This window comes from Notothenia rossii (assembly GCF_949606895.1).
Source record: "Notothenia rossii genome assembly, chromosome: 9".
Taxonomy (NCBI): domain Eukaryota; kingdom Metazoa; phylum Chordata; class Actinopteri; order Perciformes; family Nototheniidae; genus Notothenia; species Notothenia rossii.
The window spans coordinates 21802338-21826386 of record NC_136907.1 but is presented as its reverse complement, the minus strand read 5'-3'; the positions used below and the strand labels follow the sequence as shown (position 1 = coordinate 21826386).

Below are 24049 nucleotides of genomic sequence, written 5' to 3'. Positions count from 1 at the left end.
GTGTGTGTGTGTGTTTGTGTGTGGGAGCAGGGTGCAGGTACAGCTATAGGAGAGCTCCCCCCCTACTTCATGGCCCGAGCTGCGAGGCTGTCCGGCGCCGACCCCGACGACGAGGACTACCGGAGGATCGAGGAGATTCTGGACCAGACGCAGCCTGCACAGGTGACTCACCGCTCTCTTCACCACTCTGTTACCTCACACCCTCAACAACAAGAAGTATTCAAACCTTTTACTCGAGTAAAATAGCGGTACTACAGTTTAGAAGTACCAAAAAATAAAACACAAAAATAAAAGTGATTATAATGCAGAATGACCTGTTACAAAATCAACTCAAATATAACTACTCATGCTTCACTTAATGTGAATGTTGTTTCTGCTAATGATGGAGCTTCTTTTAATGACTTCCATCATCATATATAACTTGATTTATCTCTTGTTTTAATAATCAAAATATGCCAAGTAACTCATACAAAACTTATCAAATACATTTTGTACAGAAAAACTTTACAATAGAATTATAAAGCAGCATAAAGTAGACATATTCAAGTAAAGCACACGCACCTCTTAATTGTTTAAATTAACTTCCTAACCAACCTTTTTCATGGAAGAGGTTTATGATATTTTACTTAGGTAGAAATAGCAATACTACAGTGTGGAAATATTACAAAAGTATTAGCACACAAATATAATAACTTACTTTACTATATACTTGTGCCAAAGGTAAAACAGTCATTATGTACATACATTTTACAAAAGTGAATCAATAAAATGTACTAAGTTACATTTCACAACTGTGTGCGTGTGCTTTCACAATAATATGACTCACAGAACAGCAATGATGCACTTGAGTGAAATGTTCCCGCCGTTTCCGGCCCTTCGTTTTGAGATTCCCTGTGAGAAAGACACAAAGTTATCGTATCAAAGATTGCTGCCAATTCTTCAACAAATCCTCATAGCTCCCTGTAAATATTTATCCTCCCACCCTCTTGTGATTATGAATGGAGGAGGAGGAGAAATGTGCGGAAACATGCGTGTGGTTTCGTAACGGCTTTCCATCAGATCAGTGTGTCCTCCTGACCGACTTCCTCCCCTGGAATGCCTTTCTTTCTCCAACAGTCTGGGTCAAACAGTCAGACAGGTCAAGTGCACTAAACCAACAGCATCCATTAATGGTTTTCAACTTTACAAAGCACTCACTTACTCTTTTTTTAATAAATAAACTGAAGCCGATTTTAGAAACAGATGTTGACACATCAATGCAGATTTATGAGGGGGTCCCATTGTCAGAGGATTACTGAGTGATTCAGAGCAGTGTTCATTTTGTTTACTGTAATTACTTCATACAGGTTTAGCCGTCAGCCTTAGTTTACATGTGAATCATTCAGTACTTGCATTATGTCTTTGAGAATGCAGTGATTCCAAAGGAGAAAAAATACCTGAAAAGCATGCTTCTGCTCACAAGATGAAATCAGTCCCCAAATACATTGTGTTTTAGAAATAAGAAGAAATGTTGTTCTAACATATCATTTATTTGAATCTAGTCTTTCCCATTCTGTTATCTTGTATCTTCAGATGTTTCTCTGTGTACCTATATGTGCCAAAAATGTCAAACACACGCAAAGAAAACCCTCTCTTTATGTGAGGTGTAAAGCATCGATACACTTTTATAACCTCAGCTATGTGTGGGTATTTATAGTAGTGGAAATGTAAGAGTATGTATTTGTCAAATGTAATATAATTTAGATCGTAGCAGTCTCTTTTTCCTTTATTTAAATATTCAAATCACTTAAACCATGTGATGTCCATTATCACATTGTCACTTAGAATCCTGTTGGATAACAAAGCATAACATATATAAAACTCCTTGCTACTTAGTAGAAGTAAAGAAACATTCCAGCAAGATTTGACAAATGTCCATGTTTGAAGTGTTCTAGAAGCAGGATGCTGTCTTGAAGCAGTGCAAATCAATCAATATCTGTAATGTTACTTGTATGAAACGTGGAAATAAGTTGATTTGCTTTTTAAGTAATTGAATATGAAAATAAATATTGATAAATATATTGTATTAATGCACTAAATCAGTGGTTTGGTGACCAACATTGGCATACCCAGGGTTACCAGAACATTTTGAGTATTTTTTAAGTAATTCACAAAAGAGAATCTAAATAATAATACTCTACAGCCATTTTCATCACTGTTATCTTTCAGCAGATAGTAGAACTTTTCTTTCCCTCTCTTCTTTTCCACTTTTACCTGCTAAGGAAAACACTTTGGTTAATTGTTTTTGGTAAACTGCACTGCATTGTCAAAAAAAAGTTGTAGCACTTTTTTTTTGTTGAAAATATTGTAGGTATGGCATTTATTTTCTTCATTTGACAAAACACATACTTTATGTATATTGCATTTCGAGCCATAGCCCAATCACTGGTGTTCCTGTATCTACTTTGTCACAAAACACACTCACTTCACTACCCCTGCCTTTCTTACATATCCTAAAATGGAATTGGGTAGATTATTAATTATTTTTAAATGAATCTTTTTTTGCCAACTGACATCATGTGAATGGCTAGAGGCACTGGGTACTCATGTTCAGCTCTGCAGATGTGTGTAAATGAGCCTTCTAAAAATAAATACTGCATCAATCACTTTATTCATTAACAGCATAGTTAAACTGACCGAACTGAAGTGACCTTCTGAGAAACTAACACTGAAACGGATTGAAGGAAGTAAGAATAACATGTGGTGAGAAGGCGAAGTGATGCAGCACCTGCTCTAAGTTCTCGTTACTAATGTTGTGGATAGCGTAGCAGGTTGGCACCGACATCAGCCCGGGAGCCCGGTCCACACGTGTGAGAGTGGAGTTCTGACATCACTCACTGATAAAGTGGCGCATCCCACCGAAACGGCAAGAAAAGAGTAGAGGGGGTGGTAGTTTCACGAACGGGCAGCATGGGAAAGAGGAGATTTTGTCTGAATTTAGATATCAACGTGGAAAGAGCTCCTGCTTGTCTTTTCAAAACAAGCAAGCAGTTTGACGCAGGAGGAGCATCGCCTGGTCGCATCCTCGCGAGGTTAGATTAGAAGTGACGCTGCTCTCCGTACGCCACCTCACTGCTCTCTCTCTCTGACATTGTTTCTCTTTCTGTCCCTCTCTCCCTATGCTCTTGTTCTTTCTCACGCACTCCGTCCGTCTCCCACTGTGAACCGCTCTCTCTCGCTCCTCTCTCTCTGATGATATCTGGCAGCTGTGTGTATGCATGTATGTGTGCTTGTGTGATTGGAAAGCATCTGGAGGCAGGTTGCTAGCACCATTGAGGACCTGCAACATACGGAAACATTTGATGCGCTCGCCAGGGCTTTTACCATTACTCGGAACTTCTCAGGGTTCCCTCTTTTGCTCAAGGACTTCCCACTCTCCTCTGATTTTCACTCCTTTTTGCACCTTTCAAGGTGGACACGGAGTCATTCACCCGCAGTGGATTTGTGTCAGAGATTTTGATTGATTGTTGACAATCAATAGTGATAGGCGAAGTGGAAAACAGACTTCACTGGGATCGGATTCAAGAAACGTTGGTATTGTTCGATAGTTGCGAATTAGACAGGAAGTGTTGAATTTTGCCCTCTAGGATTTGACCTCCTTCAACCTCTCCCCTCTTGTAACACATCCTCATATTCTCTCCCACACACACACTCTGACACACTCCACCCTGTGGCAGAAGAGCTGGATTAAGATGCTGACTATGTCCCTCCGCTCGAGTCACAGAGGTGCCAGCAGTTTGACTTCAACCCTGTGGCATTTCTCCCAGCCTGCACGTGCCAACTTCCTGCCACAAGTGCACGTGATGCACAGCAGCAGAGCACTCAGAGTTTTTTTTTCTCATTCATTCAACAGAGCTATTCAAGTATAATGAAGTCATGCCTTTTCTAACGGCTCCAGACGCTGATGTCATGAACATCAGCTTTTTTTCCCCTCTTAAATCTTGAACTCAGTACAAGAGTGCTCGTGTGTCGGAGAGGAATCCTCAGTGTCCACACAGCCTGTTTCCAAGGACCCTGCATGGAACCAGTCCAATGAAGTTACTTCCTGGCTTTTCTTTTTTCTTTTTTTTCCGCATCCGGCGCGGATGGGGTTAACAGGCTGTGAATTCTTGATTGCCAACTCCCAGGATTGTATCTCCTGTAATTCAAATCAGGGCCATCTGCGCTGGGCGTATGCCTGCCTTCCCCCCTGCACTCAAAGGCTCTCTGTGCTGTGGTTTGCCCGGCCCCGTCACGTGACTTCTCTGAAAGTGCCCCCTCCCTCCTCCTCCCTCTTTATTTCCAGTAAACTGTTTGAAAGGAGGGGGGTGACTCAGAGTAAAACCAGCTTCCCTTTAACCACAGCTTGTTAAAGAATTTGTCAACGTGGACTCAGGGGTGCATTTTGTGTGTGTGTGTGTGTGTGTGTGTGTGTGTGTGTGTGTGTGTGTGTGTGTGTGTGTGTGTGTGTGTGTGTGTGTGTGTGTGTGTGTGTGTGTGTGTGTGTGTGTGTGTGTGTGTGTGTGTGTGTGTGTGTGTGTGTGTGTGTGTGTGTGTGTGTGTGTGTGTGTGTGTGTGTGTGTGTGTGTGTGTGTGTGTGTGTGTGTGTGTGTGTGTGTGTGTGTGTGTGTGTGTGTGTGGGGAGAGATATATTCCAATCTGTATCTATTCTTTTTTCTTCTTTCTTTAAAGGGGACTGTAGCTTGTATTGCGTCAGGAGTTCTTAATCACTCCACTTCCTGTGCCAGAGAGAGCAGGCGCGGGCTTGTCAGGAGTTAATGAGATGAACTTTAGCCGTCTTCGTGTCGGGGGGCTTGCGGCCGCTCCGGAGATGTGTGTGTGTGAAAGACTTTCATTGAGAAAAAAAAAGAAAACACAGAGAGAGGGGAGAGAAAAAATGTGCGTGGGTGTTGACTTTATGTGTATAGACTATGCATAGATTTTTCCTTGTCTGACACTTCAATTTTCCACGTGGAGCACAGTGCTTTGTCGCTGCCTGCTTTTTGTCTGGGTTTGAACTCTGTACCCTATAAGCACTACAAAAAACCTCAAACTACTGAAAACAAAGTGTTTTCTTTGCCAACTTTTCGCATTGAAAAGTCCTTTGTGCAACTTCTGGCAAATCCAAAATAAACATCACATGTACAGTAATGCATTTCCGATGTAAAACAGGCAAAGAGAACAAATGTCACTCACAGTTCTTTCAAAAACATGACATTTGAAACTACTTTACTGTATATCAGCACATCATATTCATACAAATGTATATTTGTAATATTAACAGTTGGTTGTTCCCTGTGAATTTGTCTAATAACTCAACACCTAGCAACTGTAACCACATATATAGACAGTACAAGCTTTCAACAACTATTAATATTAGTTTTTCACAAGTACCTAATAAGAATACCGTCTCAATTTGTATTAATGATCCAGGTGGCATTATTCCATAAGTTTGTGACAAACGCTCTGCTATTTATCATTACAATATTCATGTGTATATTATATTAATTATGATCAAAGCAAAAGTTTAAAATGTTTGATGTTTGAAACGATGATAAACAGATTGCCTTTTAAAACCATTTTAAAAAAGAAAGACAAAAATGCCAATATGTTTAATACTTTTTACACATGAAACATGAAACATATGGCTGTAAGAGTGGAAGATAAAAGTGCTTACATGTGGTTTCTGAGAAGCCTTTACGATTTGCTTATTCAAATGAAGAATTGGTCAATCTGACTGCCAGATTAATTTAATGGGGGGGTGTGGTGGGGGTGTGACTGGGCTCCATGTGGGGTGACTGTGCAGGCTTAAAGTATAGCATCTGAGCCGAGCAGCAAAATCTGGAGCCAAAACCTCCACCGTTTTAATGACGCTGCACCCCTGACAAGATCTTACCAAATGTAATTACTGCTAAGCCCAGCCCTGCCGGCCGGCGGAGACAGGGATGGAAGGGGTAGAAGGGGGGGGGGGGGCGGACCAGGCAGCCTTTGGCAAGCAGCCTGGCAAAGATGGTGATTTTCCATAAGCCACCGACAACAGAGTCGGGATGTCTGAACCCCAGCCATCCAAGATAGACACTTCCCCGGCCCAGAAATGCAGAGAGAGAGTCCAAGTACATAGTTCAACTATAGTAAATCACAGTGTCACAAGTTCACACACACATGTACACACACTTTTATACCCGCCCCTCTCCACCTCGGGGACCCTTTGTTCACGCTGTGGTGATATTTTTTCATGATCGCTCTCCCGGCATGAGCCAATAGCTCAACCGCGGCACCTATAATGTAAACAATACGTGTGTCATGATGTCAGAAAATGAATGGGATTCACACAGGCCGTCGCCATGGCGCTGATTGGTTCTGCAGGGTTTTTGCAGTTGTCAGGTGTCCCTGGTCCATAGTCAGTCCTCAGCGGTTCAGCTACAGCCAACCAAACACATTCCTTCCTCCCTGTCTCCCACCAGCTGAGCCACACACACACACACACACACACACACACACACACACACACACACACACACACACACACACACACACACACACACACACACACACACACACACACACACAGCGACAGGCTAGAATTAAACTACAGGCCAGTTCAAGGAGAAACTTTTATGATTGGATGTCAGTGGAGGCAGAAATTCAAATGGTGAACCAATCAGATTGTGTGTCCCTTTGCTCCCCCCACCACCACCTTATTAGGCGACCCTCCCATGTCTCTCAAATTTCCCCTCCGCTTGGTTGCACTCCGTAAAGAATGTAATCGGCACTGTACTGGTTTTGTTGACCATATTAGGTATGATCGAGAATTGCCATCCCCCTCAAGCATCTCTCTTTTTAAAACATGAATATGATGTTCAGGAAACTGAGGCCTTTCTATTCAGAATGAAAAACATTGCTATTGTCTGTTCATAAGAATTATATTATATTTTATTTCTCCAGTAGTTGATTTTATATTGTTTAAATGTGCTGTGAGTGGGAAAAATCTGTATATGAAATCTACTTCATATATAACGAACATTCATTAAAGAATTTGTGTCCATAAATAATTTCCCAGACCACTATCTGACAGTCTTATCCTAAAATGCCTCTTTGGGAACACTTTGCCACGTAAAAAACGTTTTAAAGGTTTGGTTAAGGAAATATAAACACATTTTTGAATGTCTTAAGGCGTATGTTCACTTTAATGCCAACATAAATATGTGTTCATATCAGCCCTCAAAGTTAAAAAAGTTTTTTTTTTCTCTAAATGAAGGATATCTCCTTTCGGAGCAAAAATGACATAAACTGTATATATATTTGTTTTTATAAATAATTGTATCTGTAGATATTTATTAATCACCAGAGGTTTATATATTAGTTCCGTGCACAAATACAAACTTTAATTGAAAGGCACAATATTGCGCTTTGCATTTAAAACATCTACAACATTTCATATAGCCAGTGCAAACTATATATTATAGTAGAAGATATATATAGAAGACTTAATTCATATTTAAATAAAAGCATTGACATTTCTAAATCATGAGAATAGTTATATGTTAGGAGAAATAAACAATTTAGGCTTTGATCCATTTATATAGATACCAAAGATAAAAGTTCAAGAGTTGTATTAAACACTTTCTTTATTTGTTATGACAGTAATGTAACTAGTTTGCTATATTTTGAACTGCAAAGCATGTTTTTAAAAGGCAGAATTACTAAACTAATAACATTAACATTGCAAGAGACAGGTTTACTTCTTGGTTTTCGTGCAAAAAAATCAATAACATACTTAAATGATATTATGCCATACCTTAAATTACATTCTGAATGAAATTACACAACAAATTAAAGCCATTTTTCAGTCCCATCTGGCTGAAAAATCTTTATTCTCTATTGCCAGCAGTTACAATTATTTTCATATAAACAAGGCCGACAAAATAATAAAAAGCTGCTTTGAATATTTTAGAAATGCAATATCCTCTATATTTAATGGTTATTGTTATAAACATTTCCATTTCTGATTAGAATCAAACAATTTATGTTAATAAAAAACACATTTAATTTACCAATTGCAAATTCAGCAGGGTATAAAGTAATCATTTTATAAATTACCTAGATATTTAATGCATCCAAAATGATGAGAGGTCCTTGATCAGTGGTCTCCTTTGCATCCCCACGCCGTTCCCAGAACTAGTTTGGGTCAAATCAAAACAGATTAAGGCTCCTCTTCCCAGAAAAGGTATGTAGAGAATATGTATGTGTCATTGCTGTGAAAAGAGGCTTTGTGGAGCTTTCAGGAGGGTTAGGGAAAGACCAGTTGAAAAAAGCTAGACTCTGTGAGTCACAGGAATAACAAAAGTCTGCTCTGTTGTTCACACAATTCCAGTGACAAAGGAATTAATAACTGGCCATAAGTGTTCAATACAGACATGCTAAAAGCAGTTTGTCCCTAACTCTAATGAAGAAACATGTTTAGAGGCCAGCCTGTACATTCTTTCACAGTTTGTGTCAGGTGAATCAGCCGGGGACTTGAAGATAGCTGTGTTGGCAGAACAGTCAGGAATTTAGCACAGGAGTTCATTTAATTGCAAAACCCGCTTATTTGAACATTTGAACAAATTCATTTCACCTCTAAAAATACTTGTACTATTAGGTTAATAATTGTTATGTGTTAGACATGCACACACTGGAAACTTTGACTCATTTAGAGCTCCTGATTTCTTGTATTTCACATTTATTTTGGTAGGTGTGAATACATTAGAATTAAAACTTTATTTTTGAAAACTTAATAATTAAGTATTGGGTTTTAGAGATCTTTATCATTTCAAAATCTATTCAGAACTCGGAACAGATTTAATAAGTGCAAAGAGCTCGATGCATATTCTATTAATATATATATATCTTTAAGTTCCAAACTATTTTTTAAAGCTGTCCATCTAATATCTGAGGATCTATTTACGGTTTTTCAGTTTTATCTTAGCTCAATAATTGCTAACTTTTATTTGAGGGAACATTTACATGAAGCAGAAACCCTTCCTGTCGCAGCTGCTGCTCCTTTCTAATTATTTAAAAACAGTCAGAGATAAAAAAAGAACTGACTTTTCACACATTTTTCGTTCCATTGGTTCGACATTATGTTTTTAGATATAAAATGGAAAGCTTTATGTCACATCGCACACCATTATTTGTAAATAAACAAAAACATTAGCAGTCAGAGAAGATGGAGATATTTCCAAAAGCAGATCTTTAATCATTAAATCGTACCCCAAATGAATATATGATCCTAAAGTATTTATTTGTTTAAATTCGGTACTTGAATAGGTTTTCAAAGCATAGGTAAAACATCTATTCACTAAGAGTTTTACAGCTGGTTACACACATTTATTTCACACAACTCTGTGATTGTCCCCGCTCCACAGAAAAGCTTAGCACTGATCAATTATCTTCTATAATTTTCCCTTAATAAATGTTTGAGTAGCCTTATTCATTATCTTAATCCAAACACCTTTACTTATCAATCTATAACCTATCAGTAATTAAGTGTGGATCATTTATCATATGAAATTTGAATCAGAAATAATTATTTTGAAGTGTTTGATCCAGTATTTATAAAGACAGTATAATGTGTGTCTGTTAAAGCTCTACAACAATAATTAGAATAAGAATAAAGTGTTGATTTGTCGGTAAATACAACGATATAATGCTTTATATATTTGTATTTAGGTTTGAGATATCCTGTAAATAAAGCAATCTGTATACAATAAAAACAGAAAGTTATCAGTATCAGATTAATATCAGCATGTTTCTATAGAAATTAAATTAAATTAAACCTTTTTTTCTAACTTTTATTCTTTTTCAGGACTTTGTCAGCCGAGCAAAAGTAGCCATTCAGAAACTCATCCAGAGGGTCGGATTCTTTGGGATTTTAGTCTGTGCTTCTGTAAGTCGAATCACACATAATGTTATCCTATTAAATACTCTTCACCCCCACTATGGCTTTTAAAATCATTTTGTCATTTTTAAATATTGACGCATTGACATCATTCAGAGAAAAAGACAGTCCTGAACTGTTCAAAAATATTTGAAAAACAGCTTCTATTAATGTACTGTATATTTGTCTAATATCAAATATGCTTATGGTTTCTGTCACATGCTGTAGAAGTTATGATGCCTTCATGCACTTTCTGACCCTATATATGATTTATATTGTATTTATTTAGCTGTTATTGCAACATATCAGGTCTAATCCTCTCTTCTGTTTCCCCCAGATTCCAAATCCGTTGTTTGACCTGGCAGGAATAACGTGCGGGCATTTTTTGGTTCCCTTTTGGACTTTTTTTGGTGCGACACTCATCGGGAAAGCAGTCATCAAAATGCACATTCAGGTGAGCTGCACCTAAATTCTAAGTATCTATGTATCTAATGCCACGGTCAATGTTTCCTGAAATGATGTAAAGGACATGTATATAGTATATATGCAGTGCTCTTCTTGTATCTTTTCAATGTCATTCTACACAGAGGAGAACAAGCTAAATGTATACATAGCAGAGTGTGAGATTAGCTTTCTATAATATTGTTCAGAGGCAGTTTGGTGATGAATCACAATCAAGCATCTCTGTACTGTATTCAGCTGGCAGTAAGGAGGCCATTTTGTGTAAAGTAGGGGGAGTCAACCATTTTGTAATGGCAGCTGCAGCACCCCCGGTTCATTGTACAGTCGTCCGGTCTGACCACAGCAGATTGAGAATTTATGGCAGGGTAAAAAGATCCATCCTAACCCTTAAATAAGAAAGTGGTGTTAGGAGACTTGGCATTACAAACGTTTCTTCTAATCCTGGAAAATCCTCAATTTGCGTCCAGGAATCTGCAGTAGGTCTGTGATTACCGTCAGGGGCTCCGTTTCTGTTTTCTTAGTTTGGAATTTGCTCATGGTGATTCAGAGAGGAAGGGTTAAAAGCAAAGCTCTATTATTTTCTCCTCACTCGGCCCCTTGCTTATCATACGCAGAAAGCATTGTCCGGCACTAAACTGAGAGAAAACGTGGTGCTGGGGTGTGGGGGGGGGGGGACCTGGGGAGCACAGGGTGAAGCTGATAAACATTGTCTGTGGGAGGTGATGGAGAAAGAGAGCGGGAGAGAAAGAGGGGTGGGGGGTAGCATGCATGCATGGCAGGCACAGTACCAGATTACACCCAGGGGTCCCGGGGGCCCCCAATGACAGAGGTGTGTCCCTCCCTCGCTCACGGAAAGAAAGACTTCACCCGGCTCTCCGGCATGTCTGGGGGGCCCACTCTCTCGCGTAGCTGCTTGGTTTAATTTCCTTCAAGCTCACATTTTGCTTCTAATGCAAATGATGCAGTAGTTTACAGCGTGTGGGCAGAAAACTTAGAGAAGAAAGCAGAGCAGGTGACGCTCTCCCTCGTGGGCCAAGAGGGAACAAAAGGGGATTTTGAGGCTTCTGTTGTGCTGTGTGTGTGGGCGTTTTACTCTCAATGCTTCAAAGCGTGTTTTCTGAACTGAGTTTGTACCTGTGCTTCAGGTGTGTACTTACAAGGAGAGGCTTTTTTTATTCTTAAGTCTTTCATGCTCATTAAGCTTCACGTGTGAATGTCCGCTGTTGAATGGTTACAGCGTCAGCGCCTTTGTGACGCAGCTGCCCACTTGAGGATGATGGGTGATGTCATGCACATACATGTGGGGCCCTTGAGAGGTAATTACACCGAGGACAGTGTAACAGAGAGGGGGCTGTAGAGGAGGACATGGACTGTCATATAGCATAAGGGGAAAGAGAATTTTCTATTGCACCTTTGGACTTTGGTAAGAGTGGTTAATATTAATATATAATGCTGGAGCACAAAAGGATGGAAACATTTCAAATCTTGATTATCCTGGCCAAAATAATAGATTCAATTCATAATGTTATCAAAATATCCTTAAAAAACTTCAATGGCACAACACGTTGTAGAATCACTTTACCTTAAATTGAGTTAAGAAACAGATATTTGTATTGCATCAAAGAAAGGAAACACAAGTTTCCAAAGTAAACATTCGTTTGTAGTACATTTTATTATAAATCATAAGTTCCCCTGCATTAATAAAGAATAAATAAAATAGCAACATTGTCTGGTCTTTCTTATAGTTCCTGTATTTCTTAAATCAGGCCCTTTGTTCACTTCTCTACTACAATAGCGAGCTAGACATATTTTTAAAGTTCCTCATGTTAGCATATTCATGATAATCCTGAATATGAAGTCCTGCTTTGTATCCCCCTGTGTGACCAGGATGTGTGTCGCAGCTCTTATCAGAGTTACCACTTATCTGAAATCAGCGAGTCAGGACCGTGTCACCGTCGTTTTCCCAGCAGAGAAATCTCAAGGCATCTTAGTCAGCTTTCCTGTGTCGGCCATCTTGCTGTTCCCTTCCTCCCTGCCTTGTGTGGGATGATGAATTACTTGTCAATGCCTGTTGAATAGATGTGTGTGAACAAAATCAATATTTAAAAGCAATACTCCAAAATCTCTTCCTGAAGTTGGGGGTTTTGGAGAGGATTTACATACGGTTAGGCCCAGAAATAGTACGATAGCAACTGTCAATTATATGTTTTGTTATTTTTGTGACATGGTCAACATTTTGACTGCAAGTCTTTAACTCAAACTGGCTTACTTTCCATGAGGTCCTGAGGCCCAACACAAATGAAAGTGACCGAACACATGTATGAAGTGGATGACATGTTACATAACCTTACAAAGAGCTCTGTAACAAAGCACTGATCAAAGACCGCTGTCACATTAAATTAACATTGTTAATGTTATCTTTAGTGTAGCCATGCAAACGTGATAATTTGGCTGTCACATTTGTTTTACTTCACTTATAGTATCATCTATCTCACTCTGTAGATGTGTTGTTGTTTTTAATCGTCCTGGAAGATATTATTATTCCTCATTACCTCCAATGAGGCTAGTTTGTGTGATATTGTCGTTAAATCCTGTGATCAATATACTCAATAGGCATTTGTATTCCATAATATCAGCGAGAAGTGTTTAATTGTATTTCATCAGTAACACATGCTTTTAAAGTATATTCGAAACTTTTCGGCTTATCATTAGGCTCAGTTTCACTAACTAATGTTAAACGTTGGATTACGTGGTCTACTGTTTCATATTATAATATATATTCATTTAACTGAAGCTTTGCGCAACCGTATAGAGTGAAATATTCAAATGAAATCTTTATGCCTCCATCATTACATGAGATGGAAATTCTAGTCGTCTCGTCGTGTATCATTTTATACACTTGTCCCTATAATTCGGCAGTATATATTTAGTGTCTTTGGAAACCTTTGGATCTGGACTAGAATATAAAATAAGGACTCTGTGGGTTCGAACAATCCTTTTCAGCTCAACATGAGTTTGTAATGATGGCTCTGTTGGGGTAAGCCTTTCTAATGGCATGTTGAAGGCAACCGAGATGATACTGGATTTTTAGTGGTCAAAACGCATATTTGTTTATGGGAATACAGTAACTTGTAAAAACTCGGAGGGCATGTAAAAGACCAATAAAATCAAGTCAATTATTGGTTCCTTTTTCCTGCCCCCCTGCAGCAGGACAGTCTGATAGGAGCCCAAATGGCTGTCAGTCGCCTGTCAGCCGCCTTCTGGCCGATGACTAAGCAGAAATCATACAGGACAGGAGCCTCCAGCCTCCCTCTGAAGCTATGACACATCTCCTTTGATTCCTACACACACGTACACTCTTTTTAGTATTGATGGCCAGTATGATATGCTGACCTAGCGTACTGTGTATTTCATGTGTCACAGAGCCTTTTATTTCCTGCCCTCCATGACAAAAGGCCGGCTTGTGGGCCCCTTTTACCCCAAACCGCCTTGGTGGTGCAAGGCATGGGCCGGTGCGTTGTGTGTGTGTGTGTGTGTGTGTGTGTGTGTGTGTGTGTGTGTGTGTGTGTGTGTGTGTGTGTGTGTGTGTGTGTGTGTGTGTGTGTGTGTGTGTGTGTGTGTGTGTGTGTGTGTGTGTGTGTGTGTGTGTGTGTGTGTGTGTGTGTGTGTGTGTGTGTGTGTGTGTGTGTGTGTGTGTGTGTGTGTGTGTGTGTGTGTGTGTGTGTGTGTGTGTGTGTGGACATTACAGAATCACTGTTTGAACCATGATGCACATTCTGCCTTGTTGGTGACCTCATGGATCAGTAACTGACTCGCTCTTTCTGTCTTTGTCATACAGAAACTGTTCGTGATCCTCACCTTCAGCAGGCACATAGTGGAGCAGATGGTCTCCCTCATCGGGTGAGTAAGCCTCAACGGGCGTGTGTGAGTGTGTGTGCATGATGGCTTGCTCACCAAAAGTACCCTGTTGGAGTACAGCTATCTCACATGAAAGAGTTAATGCAGAACTTGTTGGTTGAGGGACCTTTTCAGGTGGGCATGTGGCATTCAAGTAATTTATGTCCCTTTGTGGGAGATGGCGCCTCCTCCTTTATGTGAAGGTCACGCAGAGTCAGAGGTGGCTTTGAATTAAACATGGGGAATTTTGGAAGATGTCTTGTCTCCTTGTACTGTTTGAAATACTATTTGGTCACATTTTGTTTTGCTTTTGGCTCCTAAGTTTGCCGTTATAGCCTTCAAGGTGATTAATGGCTTGTATTTTTCCACTGGATGACTATGGGCATGTTCTAGTTGCTTCACAGGAAAGGATGAACTCTTCACGGAAACCTCCTTTCTGCTTTATCTCGCATGACGCACTGTTGCTGCAGTTTTAACCAGTCGATACCTGAGACAAAACAAAAGAAGAGGGCCTCTTTTGAGTGTCCTGATTGATCACCATGATCTAAACATTTATGTTTTCATAAACTAAGGACCTTCAGATTTTAAGACCTCGATTGCAAGAATTGCTAATGATTATTACCCCCATTACATGCCAGTATTTGTGTTTGCCAACCTGGAAACAGCATCAGTGTGGTGTTGAATTAACCGCCAGCAGCATTAGGACTGGATTTATCAGGAGGCATTTGAAACAGGCTGGTTACAAAACCAGGAAAACATTTATAAAAACCATGCAAACAAAATGTAGAAAACACACATACACAAACACATTCATCTTCTGGGCTTCTTGCAATTAATTCCAACAAGTTGAAAGAGCCTTGGTGCTGGGTGTGGGTGCTGATGGGTGTCATAATGGGTGTCCTTGTAGAGATGCCAGGGGTTGCAGCTGGTAAATGCCCCACACACACCTGCTGGTGGGAGTACCATTTATAACACACACACACACAATTCATACACACTTGTACACCGGTGTAATCTTTATCACACACACACACACACACACACACACACACACACACACACACACACACACACACACACACACACACACACACACACACACACACACACACACACACACACACACACACACACACACACACACACACACACACACACACACACACACATTCACTTAGACGATGAGATTGCATCAGCTCTCGTCCTTGCCGTGTTGTGTTTTTTGCTCGTTTGCTTTGTTTCCATGTAACATGCAACATGTGTATTTATACAGACAGTACTTTATTTCTTGTTTTAATGCCACAATTATACATATTTGTTCGAATCTAGGCTAATGGATGAAGCTTACATAGCACAAGTGCGTGCGTGCGTGCGTGCGTGCGTGTGTGCGTGCGTGCGAGTGTCAGTCACTGTTCATTGAGCTGCAGGCTCACGGCGACAGATCATTGGTTATTGACAGGTTTCATTTTGACTCACCGCCCGCTTCTTCTCTAGAGGAAGTTTCCCTCGTGTCAACCGTCAGCTTCCTTCCTCTCAGGCCTTTCCACCTTCACTCTCACTCTCAATCACACATCACCTTATGAATGGGTGACAGCCTTTCAGTTGTACTCTTTAGGCTCTAACCGTGTCAGTGTTAACTATGCGTGTGCTTGAAATAAGCTTACACCTTTACACACATTTGAATGCAGGCACCTACAGTTGATACGCCGTTCACATGTTTCCTATTTGTGAATGCTTTCTCAAAAGTCAGTTATACTAATTATTAACCTTTTGATTTGTTGTGCCTTTTCTTGTCACCTCATCCACATGCAGGCAACTCATTTACTCCAATCCAAATTTATAACAAAAGGAATTATATGTTTGATCATTATGCCTTTGAAAGTTCTTACATTCATAATTAATTTGTTGAGTGGTCAGATAGCTTAATAGCATCTGAGGTGTTTTTGGTTAACCCATGTGGCATGTAAGCAGCTTGTGCATCATGTGCTATATTTTTCTCCCATTTTTTCTTGATGATTAAACAAAGACACAAAGTGTGTAAAAGTTATTCAGCATAACGACTGCAAATATATAATTATTGTAATCAATTGTGTGAGGAACTTTATTATTTAGGCTCAGTTTGTATTAATTATTTGGCTATGGTTTTAGTAAACTGAAGGAGTCGTTTTTGTTGGTGACTGAAGTCGCTCTTGGACTTTGGACATGGTGATTTCATTCTCACATGACATACGAAGGCTGAACAATATGCGGACAATATCGATAATGTATATATCCAGTTATGCCTTCACTTTTTTTAGTATTCAATAAATATATTAAAGCCATTTTAAATGGAAAAAATAAAGACATTTTTTGTTAGTTGGCACACACACACACACACACACACACACACACACACACACACACACACACACACACACACACACACACACACACACAGAGAGAGAGAAGCTGTCTTCTCACGGAGCCTGTGTAATGTTTGGAATGAAAACATTTCAAATAACCACACACAGAAAATGTACCGAACACTGAACATTTATCCTGACACTGTTGTTTTTCTATTTTATTACAGAATTGTTATCATTGTTGCTTTAATTACATTTTAAAATCATGAAATCAAAACCTCTTTTCAGATTACAGACAAACCACACAAAAACATATTTCACTATGAATTAAACTTGCCTGTATATATTATATGAATGATTATATAAATTATTCAAGGTTAAAGTATACATTGATATTGTATGTTAACATGTATTAAGATGTAAACAAAAAAAAAAAGGCAGAAGGGTTCGGATTAAATAAGTGTAAACTTCTTCCGACTCCTTTTCGGACGTGTAATTAGCAAAAGATTTGTTGTTTATTGATATCAGACAATGATACTACAGATTATTCAATTATTAATTAAATATTTCGTTTTGTTATTGGATTCATTTGTATAGTACTGTATCATGTCTGCATCATCTTTTGTTTCATTTGTATTTTCTTTGGTTTTACACGCTCTAAAAAAATAAATAAACTAAACTAAACTAATCATTACTTCTTTTTTTTTCAAAATGTACACAAACAGGAGTTATTTTATCTGGTGAATTCTGTGAAATGCATTTTGTATTTATACATTTTTATATGTAACCCATGTGTTAAAATGAGTCAACACAAACAGTTTGGGTGATAAGAACGAAATGAATGCTTTGCCTTAATCAGGCCTTTGCTGATATGATAAAAAAGAAAACACTTAAACCCTGGCTGCTGGCTGGACGATGTATTGTGATTTTTAACAAATAATATCCGCAGTTCAGTGCAGCATTATAGATCAATGTTTCATTTGGCCAACATTGCTGTACAAATGACGAATAATATTTTCTTACTCAAGAACGTTTCATTAGGAAATCACTGTGTATTGCACAAAAGTGTGTATCATCATCTAGTCGTAGTATTTATGTCAATTCATTTTATTTCATATCCAAATGTGGGAATTTCTTGGGGATATTCCTCAACATTTTTCGTTTTTTCATCAGCGGTTGACATCAGGAAAGGAGTTTTTTTGTGAATGACAAACGGAAAGTGTGTGAGTGAAATTCTGTTTCACAAGAGAGCTTTGGATCCGAGGCTCAAATGTCATCAGGCTCTACAACTGTCATCAGCCATTTTCATCACCTCTCCTAACAAAACTGAGCAACCCAGGAGCTATTTTTTCAACAACTGGAAATCAAATGTAGAAAATATACAACTTATTTTAGAACAAGTTAAACATAAGTGACTTCAACTTTACATTATACATTTAAGACTGTCTGATGTTCATTGAGTAAGCAAGACTGGACAAAAAAGGTTTTGTGGAAATATAAGTTCTGTCCTTTCACAGTTGTTCAATCTTGTTATTCCCTTTTCCACTGTTTTTCTAATTACTGTCTATTACAAATGTCAGGCATTTCAAACTTGATATATGACTTGTTGGAGTGTATTGTGGAAACTCTTATATCTCTGGCAGATGAGTTTCGCTCTTGTTTTCCTGCCGGGCAAAGCATTTAAGGTTAAATCTATGAGCTTCTGTCAGCAGTGGTGGGATAATAATAAAGATAATTTTAGCTTTGAACTGCCACAAAGTCACAATAAAACCCTGCTTGGATGCCTCTCAGGCTGATAACAGGAACTGATAAGCAGGTCGGATGGAGCTGTGTGTGATCAGACTTGTTGGGCTTCTCTTATGTCCTGTGACTAACGTACAGATGTCTCCTCTTCAAGGCCAGCCTTGCGTGTACAGTCATTGTTAAGAAGGAAGACGAATCTGCTAACTCACATTGATTAAGGCTTTGATCAAGAGGTTTCATGCTGTTATTTATTTAAGGGTTCATTTTGGAACTTTTTTTCATTTTCAGATATAAAGAAAAACCCTGCACAGAATTCCCATCTTTCCTTCCAATTGTGAGATTTGATAAAACACATTTAGGATGAAAACTTAAACTACTAAATAACATTTTCATTCACCCAGATGTTTACTTATACCCTCTCTCTAAGGAGCTCTCACTAAACCCTGAGAAACTATCATGACTAATGTCTTGTCTTATTCCACCTCATGCTCATTTTCTACTCTTGAGTTCCCTTCAATTTAATGCGCAAGCGAGGTCAAAAAGCCCAGAAGGACTTCAGAGAACAAACAATCTTTGCTTTGGTGCTCAATATAACTTCAGGGCCACAGATTCATATTTTTCTCTGCCCAGTCCTCCCTGTCCTCCCTTCTCTTATCTCAGCTGCATGGGGCTCCTACACCAGTGAGGTGGTGATGGAATGCAGGAAGAGCTTCAAAATCAGCCTTCGCATTCAGTAATGGAACAGGGAGCTTTCCTGTGTTTGACATGCCGTCTGGACAACCAGTCTCCACCTTTGATCTGTTGTGAGTCGCTCTGTTTAGACTAAATTACTTAGTCTGATTCCTGCCACTTTTTCAGAAGCCATATGTGAAGCGGGAAAAAAACAAGTCTAATTATGAGAGCAGCTCTAGTGATGATTGTGTTGCTGGTGATTCACTGTCTGCAGGAGTCCAGGGTGTTTACACCTTGTCAGCGGTGACTCTGGTGTGACTGGCATTAGAGGTCTAGGAAAGCACAAAGTGTGAGGAAGAGTATGGTGCTGGGTAAGCTTGTGAGAATGTTGAAAAGAGAAGAGACAACAAGAGAGACACTTTTACAGTTTCATCTTCCCATCTTCTGGCTTTGCACTTAAGATGACTGTTCTCAGTAATCCATCCTCTTGATTGAGTCAGCCACTCGCTCTGTCTTGCATTGAGCTCCACAAATCCTTCAGACTCGTGTGTCAAGCAAAGCCTATCGCTGCTGGGCTCTCGGGGAGGAAGCCATTGAGATGCAGAGAGGAAGAGTTGAGACCTGAAAAGGTCCTCCGGTAGAAACCGGTGCACGTCTCCATGAGAATGCACCCATTTCCATGCGAGTCCATCTCCAAGGCGGGAGTCCATTACCAGCACAATGGGCCTGCAGATGGCTGTTACTGCCACACACGGCTGTCGGCATTAGAGCCTCACAGCAGGACGCCCCGCTCAGAGGGAGGCCAGGGCAGAGCCACAGGTCAGGGCAGGGCAGCCGGGGGCAGTATGTTCACAATGCTGGATCATTGGAACTATCACTGGAACTATCTGAATCAACATCAGAATTTATATTGTATTATTACGTTAGTGTTTCCTGGTTGGAGGTATGCAGGAGTTGAAGAATTAAGGTGAATGATTGAAGACAAATTTTGCCCAATGCTGTTGGAAAACACTGCTCCCAATTTATTTTGACTTGCTTTTGGGATTGAAGTGGACTTTTTCAAGTACACTTTGAAACTATAGTGAACCTATTCCTTTATGTTATCGTATGTTCTTATTTCTAACTAACCTAGAGGTCACCACAGGCTTTTCCTGACGTTAAAGTATCAAACAACTCAAGTAAAGTTGAGTTTCTGGAGAAGTGAAATTGCTGAGAACCATGAACTATTCTGGGTTTTCACGGTAGCACAGTTATTTGTGTACATGTAAAAGAACTAAAGAAAGGAAAAAAAGTCTGTTACTGCTTGTTTCCACTGAATTTCACCCATCTTTAACACCCCCCCTGCTTATATAGAAACTAGGTTTGTGTGGTTTCATACTGAATGTGAGGCTGTCTGGGTTGAAGGTAACTGTGGCCTTGTAAGAGTTGAGAGTCACTGCAGTGAAGGATTTTTTTTATGTTCCTCATGTCTCCCCAAAATTAAAGAAAAATACATCTATTTTCCTTGATCCATCAGTATTTTTGTGAAGTCAACATACAAAACCGATATGAAGTAAACCACATATACCTTTTCTATGCCTTTTATTGATCAAGTGGTCCAACTGTGTTAAATAACCAATGCTGTCCGTATAAATAGTTTTGACGCAAAAATATTAATTTTAGTGAAAGTATAATGGAATATGGCCCAGCATGAAACTTGTGCTTTCTTATATTGTACTTCTTAAATGTATATGTAAAAATACATTACACAGTATTCATCTGGTAATAAACACTCTTTTACAATAAATTGTGTCAATCAAGTCAAAAAGATGTTCTAACAAATCTGAGTTGATAAAATAAGCCCAAAACGTATTTGTTTAACAAGATCGAAATAAACCCTTCATATTTTTCCTTAGAAGCAATCTGAGGCTGTTTTAAGGAATGAGCTGCAACACCTTTTGTAACAAAATAAATGAAACCCTATGAAAAGCTGTGATGTAGGCTGTCTTTCTTCCTAAAGCATATTCAAGTATCAAGCCTATTGACCTGTATTTCATTGATTTTGCTAACTTTGGACACCCATGCCTTAGGTCATTTTACATGTGCTGGTTTATTGGACTATGAATGGTGAAGTGATAAAAAATCTAAAAATGTCAAAGTATTTCTTTAACCATTTATACTGCTTCTATAAATAGCCCTCTATGAGCCATATGAGCAACGTGTTCCCGTTAACCCAATCTGCCAGAAGGGAGTATTTTCGATACTATTAGTCACCGTGTGCTCGGGTCACCTGAGAAGCAGCCTGACAAAGATGGCATTGATCAGTCCTTCCACGACCTGCCCTTCTCTGCTCACACAGTCAGACGCCTCACTTACATTAGGCTGACGGGATCAGAGGCAAACTGGGTGAGACAGTGGGAGTGAGGGTTTGAGTGGCCGACTCCCTTTTTTATACAGCGTCGTTAAGTTTAATGCGTTGCCCGGCGGGGCGTCCATTTTCTCATCTACCCCACTTCCATTCTGATTACCTTGGCCCTGAAGTTCTGACAGAAACACAGAGGCATTAACGGACAGAGAGCTTTGACTCTGAGCCAAAATACATTTTATTTAATCGTTTAAGTAGACTTATGAAATCGGCTACTGTAGTTCTATTTCTGCACGTAATAGCAGAATGCAGGAGTCAAACAAAGATACACAAAGATCTGTAATTGTATCTTTGATGAGTAATTGTGTATGTGTGTCAGAGAGACACAAAGAGAGGGAGAGGTCAGATACGTGTTCCAGGGTCTGGTGTCGTATTATGTGCCTCCGGGGTACAGTGTGTGGACTTCCTGCTTTATTCATCCCTGATTCATTTGTCTTTACATGCTGCTCGCTCATCAAATCATTCCTACCAATGCTCAGGCCAAGGCTATGAAATTACTAATGTAGGACGGTGTACGGCTTGTATGTCGTTTTAGGAAACAGTACGCCATTGATTCTTTTTTAGAGCAGCTCATTTATCATGGGAGTACAACCTGACCTTGAGCTCTTGATCAGCAGCATCCACTGAAGAGCATTGTCCGTGAATCCCATGAAATGTGTAATGTGCGCTGTAATCTCACCAGTTGTCATGAGTTTGTGTGTCTTTGTCTGTGTAGTGTGAGAGGAGTGATCCCAGACAGGACCTGACTCAGAGGCCAGCCGGGCAGCCCCTCCCCGCCACACCACACCTCAGTCAAAGCACACACATGTTGTCCCCCATCAGCCCATGCGTACAGAGAAGAATGTTGTTTATGATCATCTTTCCTTTAAATGCGCCTGTTATTGTCCTGTTGTAGATCATCCGTGTTAGGCCACATTCTGAAAACCAGTGCAATCTGAATTAAAAAGAGGCTATGTTTTTTCCAACATACATAAATCATTAGCTTATTATTTTATTTTGTGTCAAACTTCGAAGATTTACCACTGGAAACACAATTGTATTACTTTTACTTAATGTTAGGACTAAACTGCTATGCGATCTTAAATCACATTGACACAACTGGGAAATAATGTTAGAATATCTTTGCCAAATTTTTAGATTAAATCAGTGTTTCAGCAAAAAGCTAACTGTCGCACAGACGTCAGAAACGTTCACCTATCTGCCTTCAGTTGCTCCAAACCACAAGCTCTGCAGCATGTAAACTCAATGCAAAGCGTATACTGAATGCATGTACCGTATGATTTATAAAAGTAAATCAGAAAGCTACAATCCCTTTTGACTATTTGACTACGTTTTGCTTCTCACAGACTTTGTTTACATTTGAAAAACTGATCCTGCTGAAGTGTTGCCCTTTGTTTTGTGGGGTAGTCACTTATAGAGCAGCCGTAGCAGAAGATAGAGTTTTGAAGCGGAAGATATACAGGGTTTGTGGCTTTTGACAGATGCGTAGTAACCCATGTGGTTGTCTTCGTAGCCTGACACAGTGTATATGAACCACATAGACTGTATACATTCCCACAGTCTACTGTAAAGTCCTTCACATTCAATGTTGTGCCACTGGCTACCCTGTCGTGTTGGATTAGTGGCATACATTTAGTTAACAGGGCTTCAATTGGTCTCAAGTTCTGATTTATTCCAATAGCATTTATTTTCCACCCTGTAACCTGGTTTCTTAGGTGTGTTTCCCCCTTTATTTAATATATCATTAAGTGTTTCATCTATGAAGGTGAATTACTGTAGTTCCAGGCATAAGGGGGAAAAAAGGAGACATTTTGTTATTTAGTGTTTCAAGAATATAGGTGAAATGTCAAGAATAAAGAAGGACTTTCAGTATATGCAATAACAATAGTACTTTGATTTATTTTTTAAAGTTTGACATTTATTCTTGACATTTCAACTTTATTCTGTAAATGGTATTTCACATTTATCCCAAGTATTGCAATTTTATTCTTAACATTTTAACTTTATTGCCCTCTTAAAAATATCTCCCACCTCTGATTTATTTCCCTTATGGATGGCAATAATACTCTTGCATATTAATTTATCTGCTCTGGTTTGTTTTAGTTTTCTGCTTTTTTTCTGCTCATGTTCCCATTAGGGACTAATAAAGTGCAAATAGGAGTCTTGTCTTGAGGTGTTTATTACAAAACAGGAAACAATGTCACCATAGATCCCATATAACATGTCTGGATGTGTCTCCAGCCACATCTGACTCATTGAACAAACCTCTCTCACCATTGGAAGGCTGAAGGCCTGTTACACAGTGACCCAGCCACTCCACTCACCTCCACCCCCAGACCAACAGGGTCTCTGTGGTCATGCCGACCTGAACCTGGGGGTTCGAGGGCTGCTTTATGTGGCTGTCTGGGAAGCGAGAGGAATAATAGACTGCTATAATTGGTGCCCCCTGATTTCCTGGCAGCACTGCGGGCACCCGAGAGGATAGCATGTGTCCGAGCTTTTGAACGTGTGGGTGTGTGTGTGTGTGTGTGTGTGTGTGTGTGTGTGTGTGTGTGTGTGTGTGTGTGTGTGTGTGTGTGTGTGTGTGTGTGT

The 24049-nt window shown here is 39.6% G+C and overlaps 1 protein-coding gene across 7 annotated transcripts in view; it reads left to right on the top strand.

The window, feature by feature from the left end:
- The window catches only part of LOC307019671 (vacuole membrane protein 1-like), a 65186-nt gene that overhangs the window by 31720 nt on the left and 9417 nt on the right, over nt 1-24049 (top strand). For 3 of the 7 annotated variants that reach the window (XM_079650692.1, XM_079650693.1, XM_079650696.1), the window contains 4 exons: nt 31-162; nt 9866-9946; nt 10275-10391; nt 14238-14299. In XM_079650692.1, coding sequence (XP_079506818.1) covers nt 31-162; nt 9866-9946; nt 10275-10391; nt 14238-14299 — 392 coding nt within the window. Of the gene's footprint in view, nt 1-30; nt 163-9865; nt 9947-10274; nt 10392-14237; nt 14300-15790; nt 17084-17811; nt 22164-24049 lie in introns of those variants that run through there. The other 4 variants (XM_079650698.1, XM_079650695.1, XM_079650697.1 and 1 more) reach the window with 4 other exon arrangements.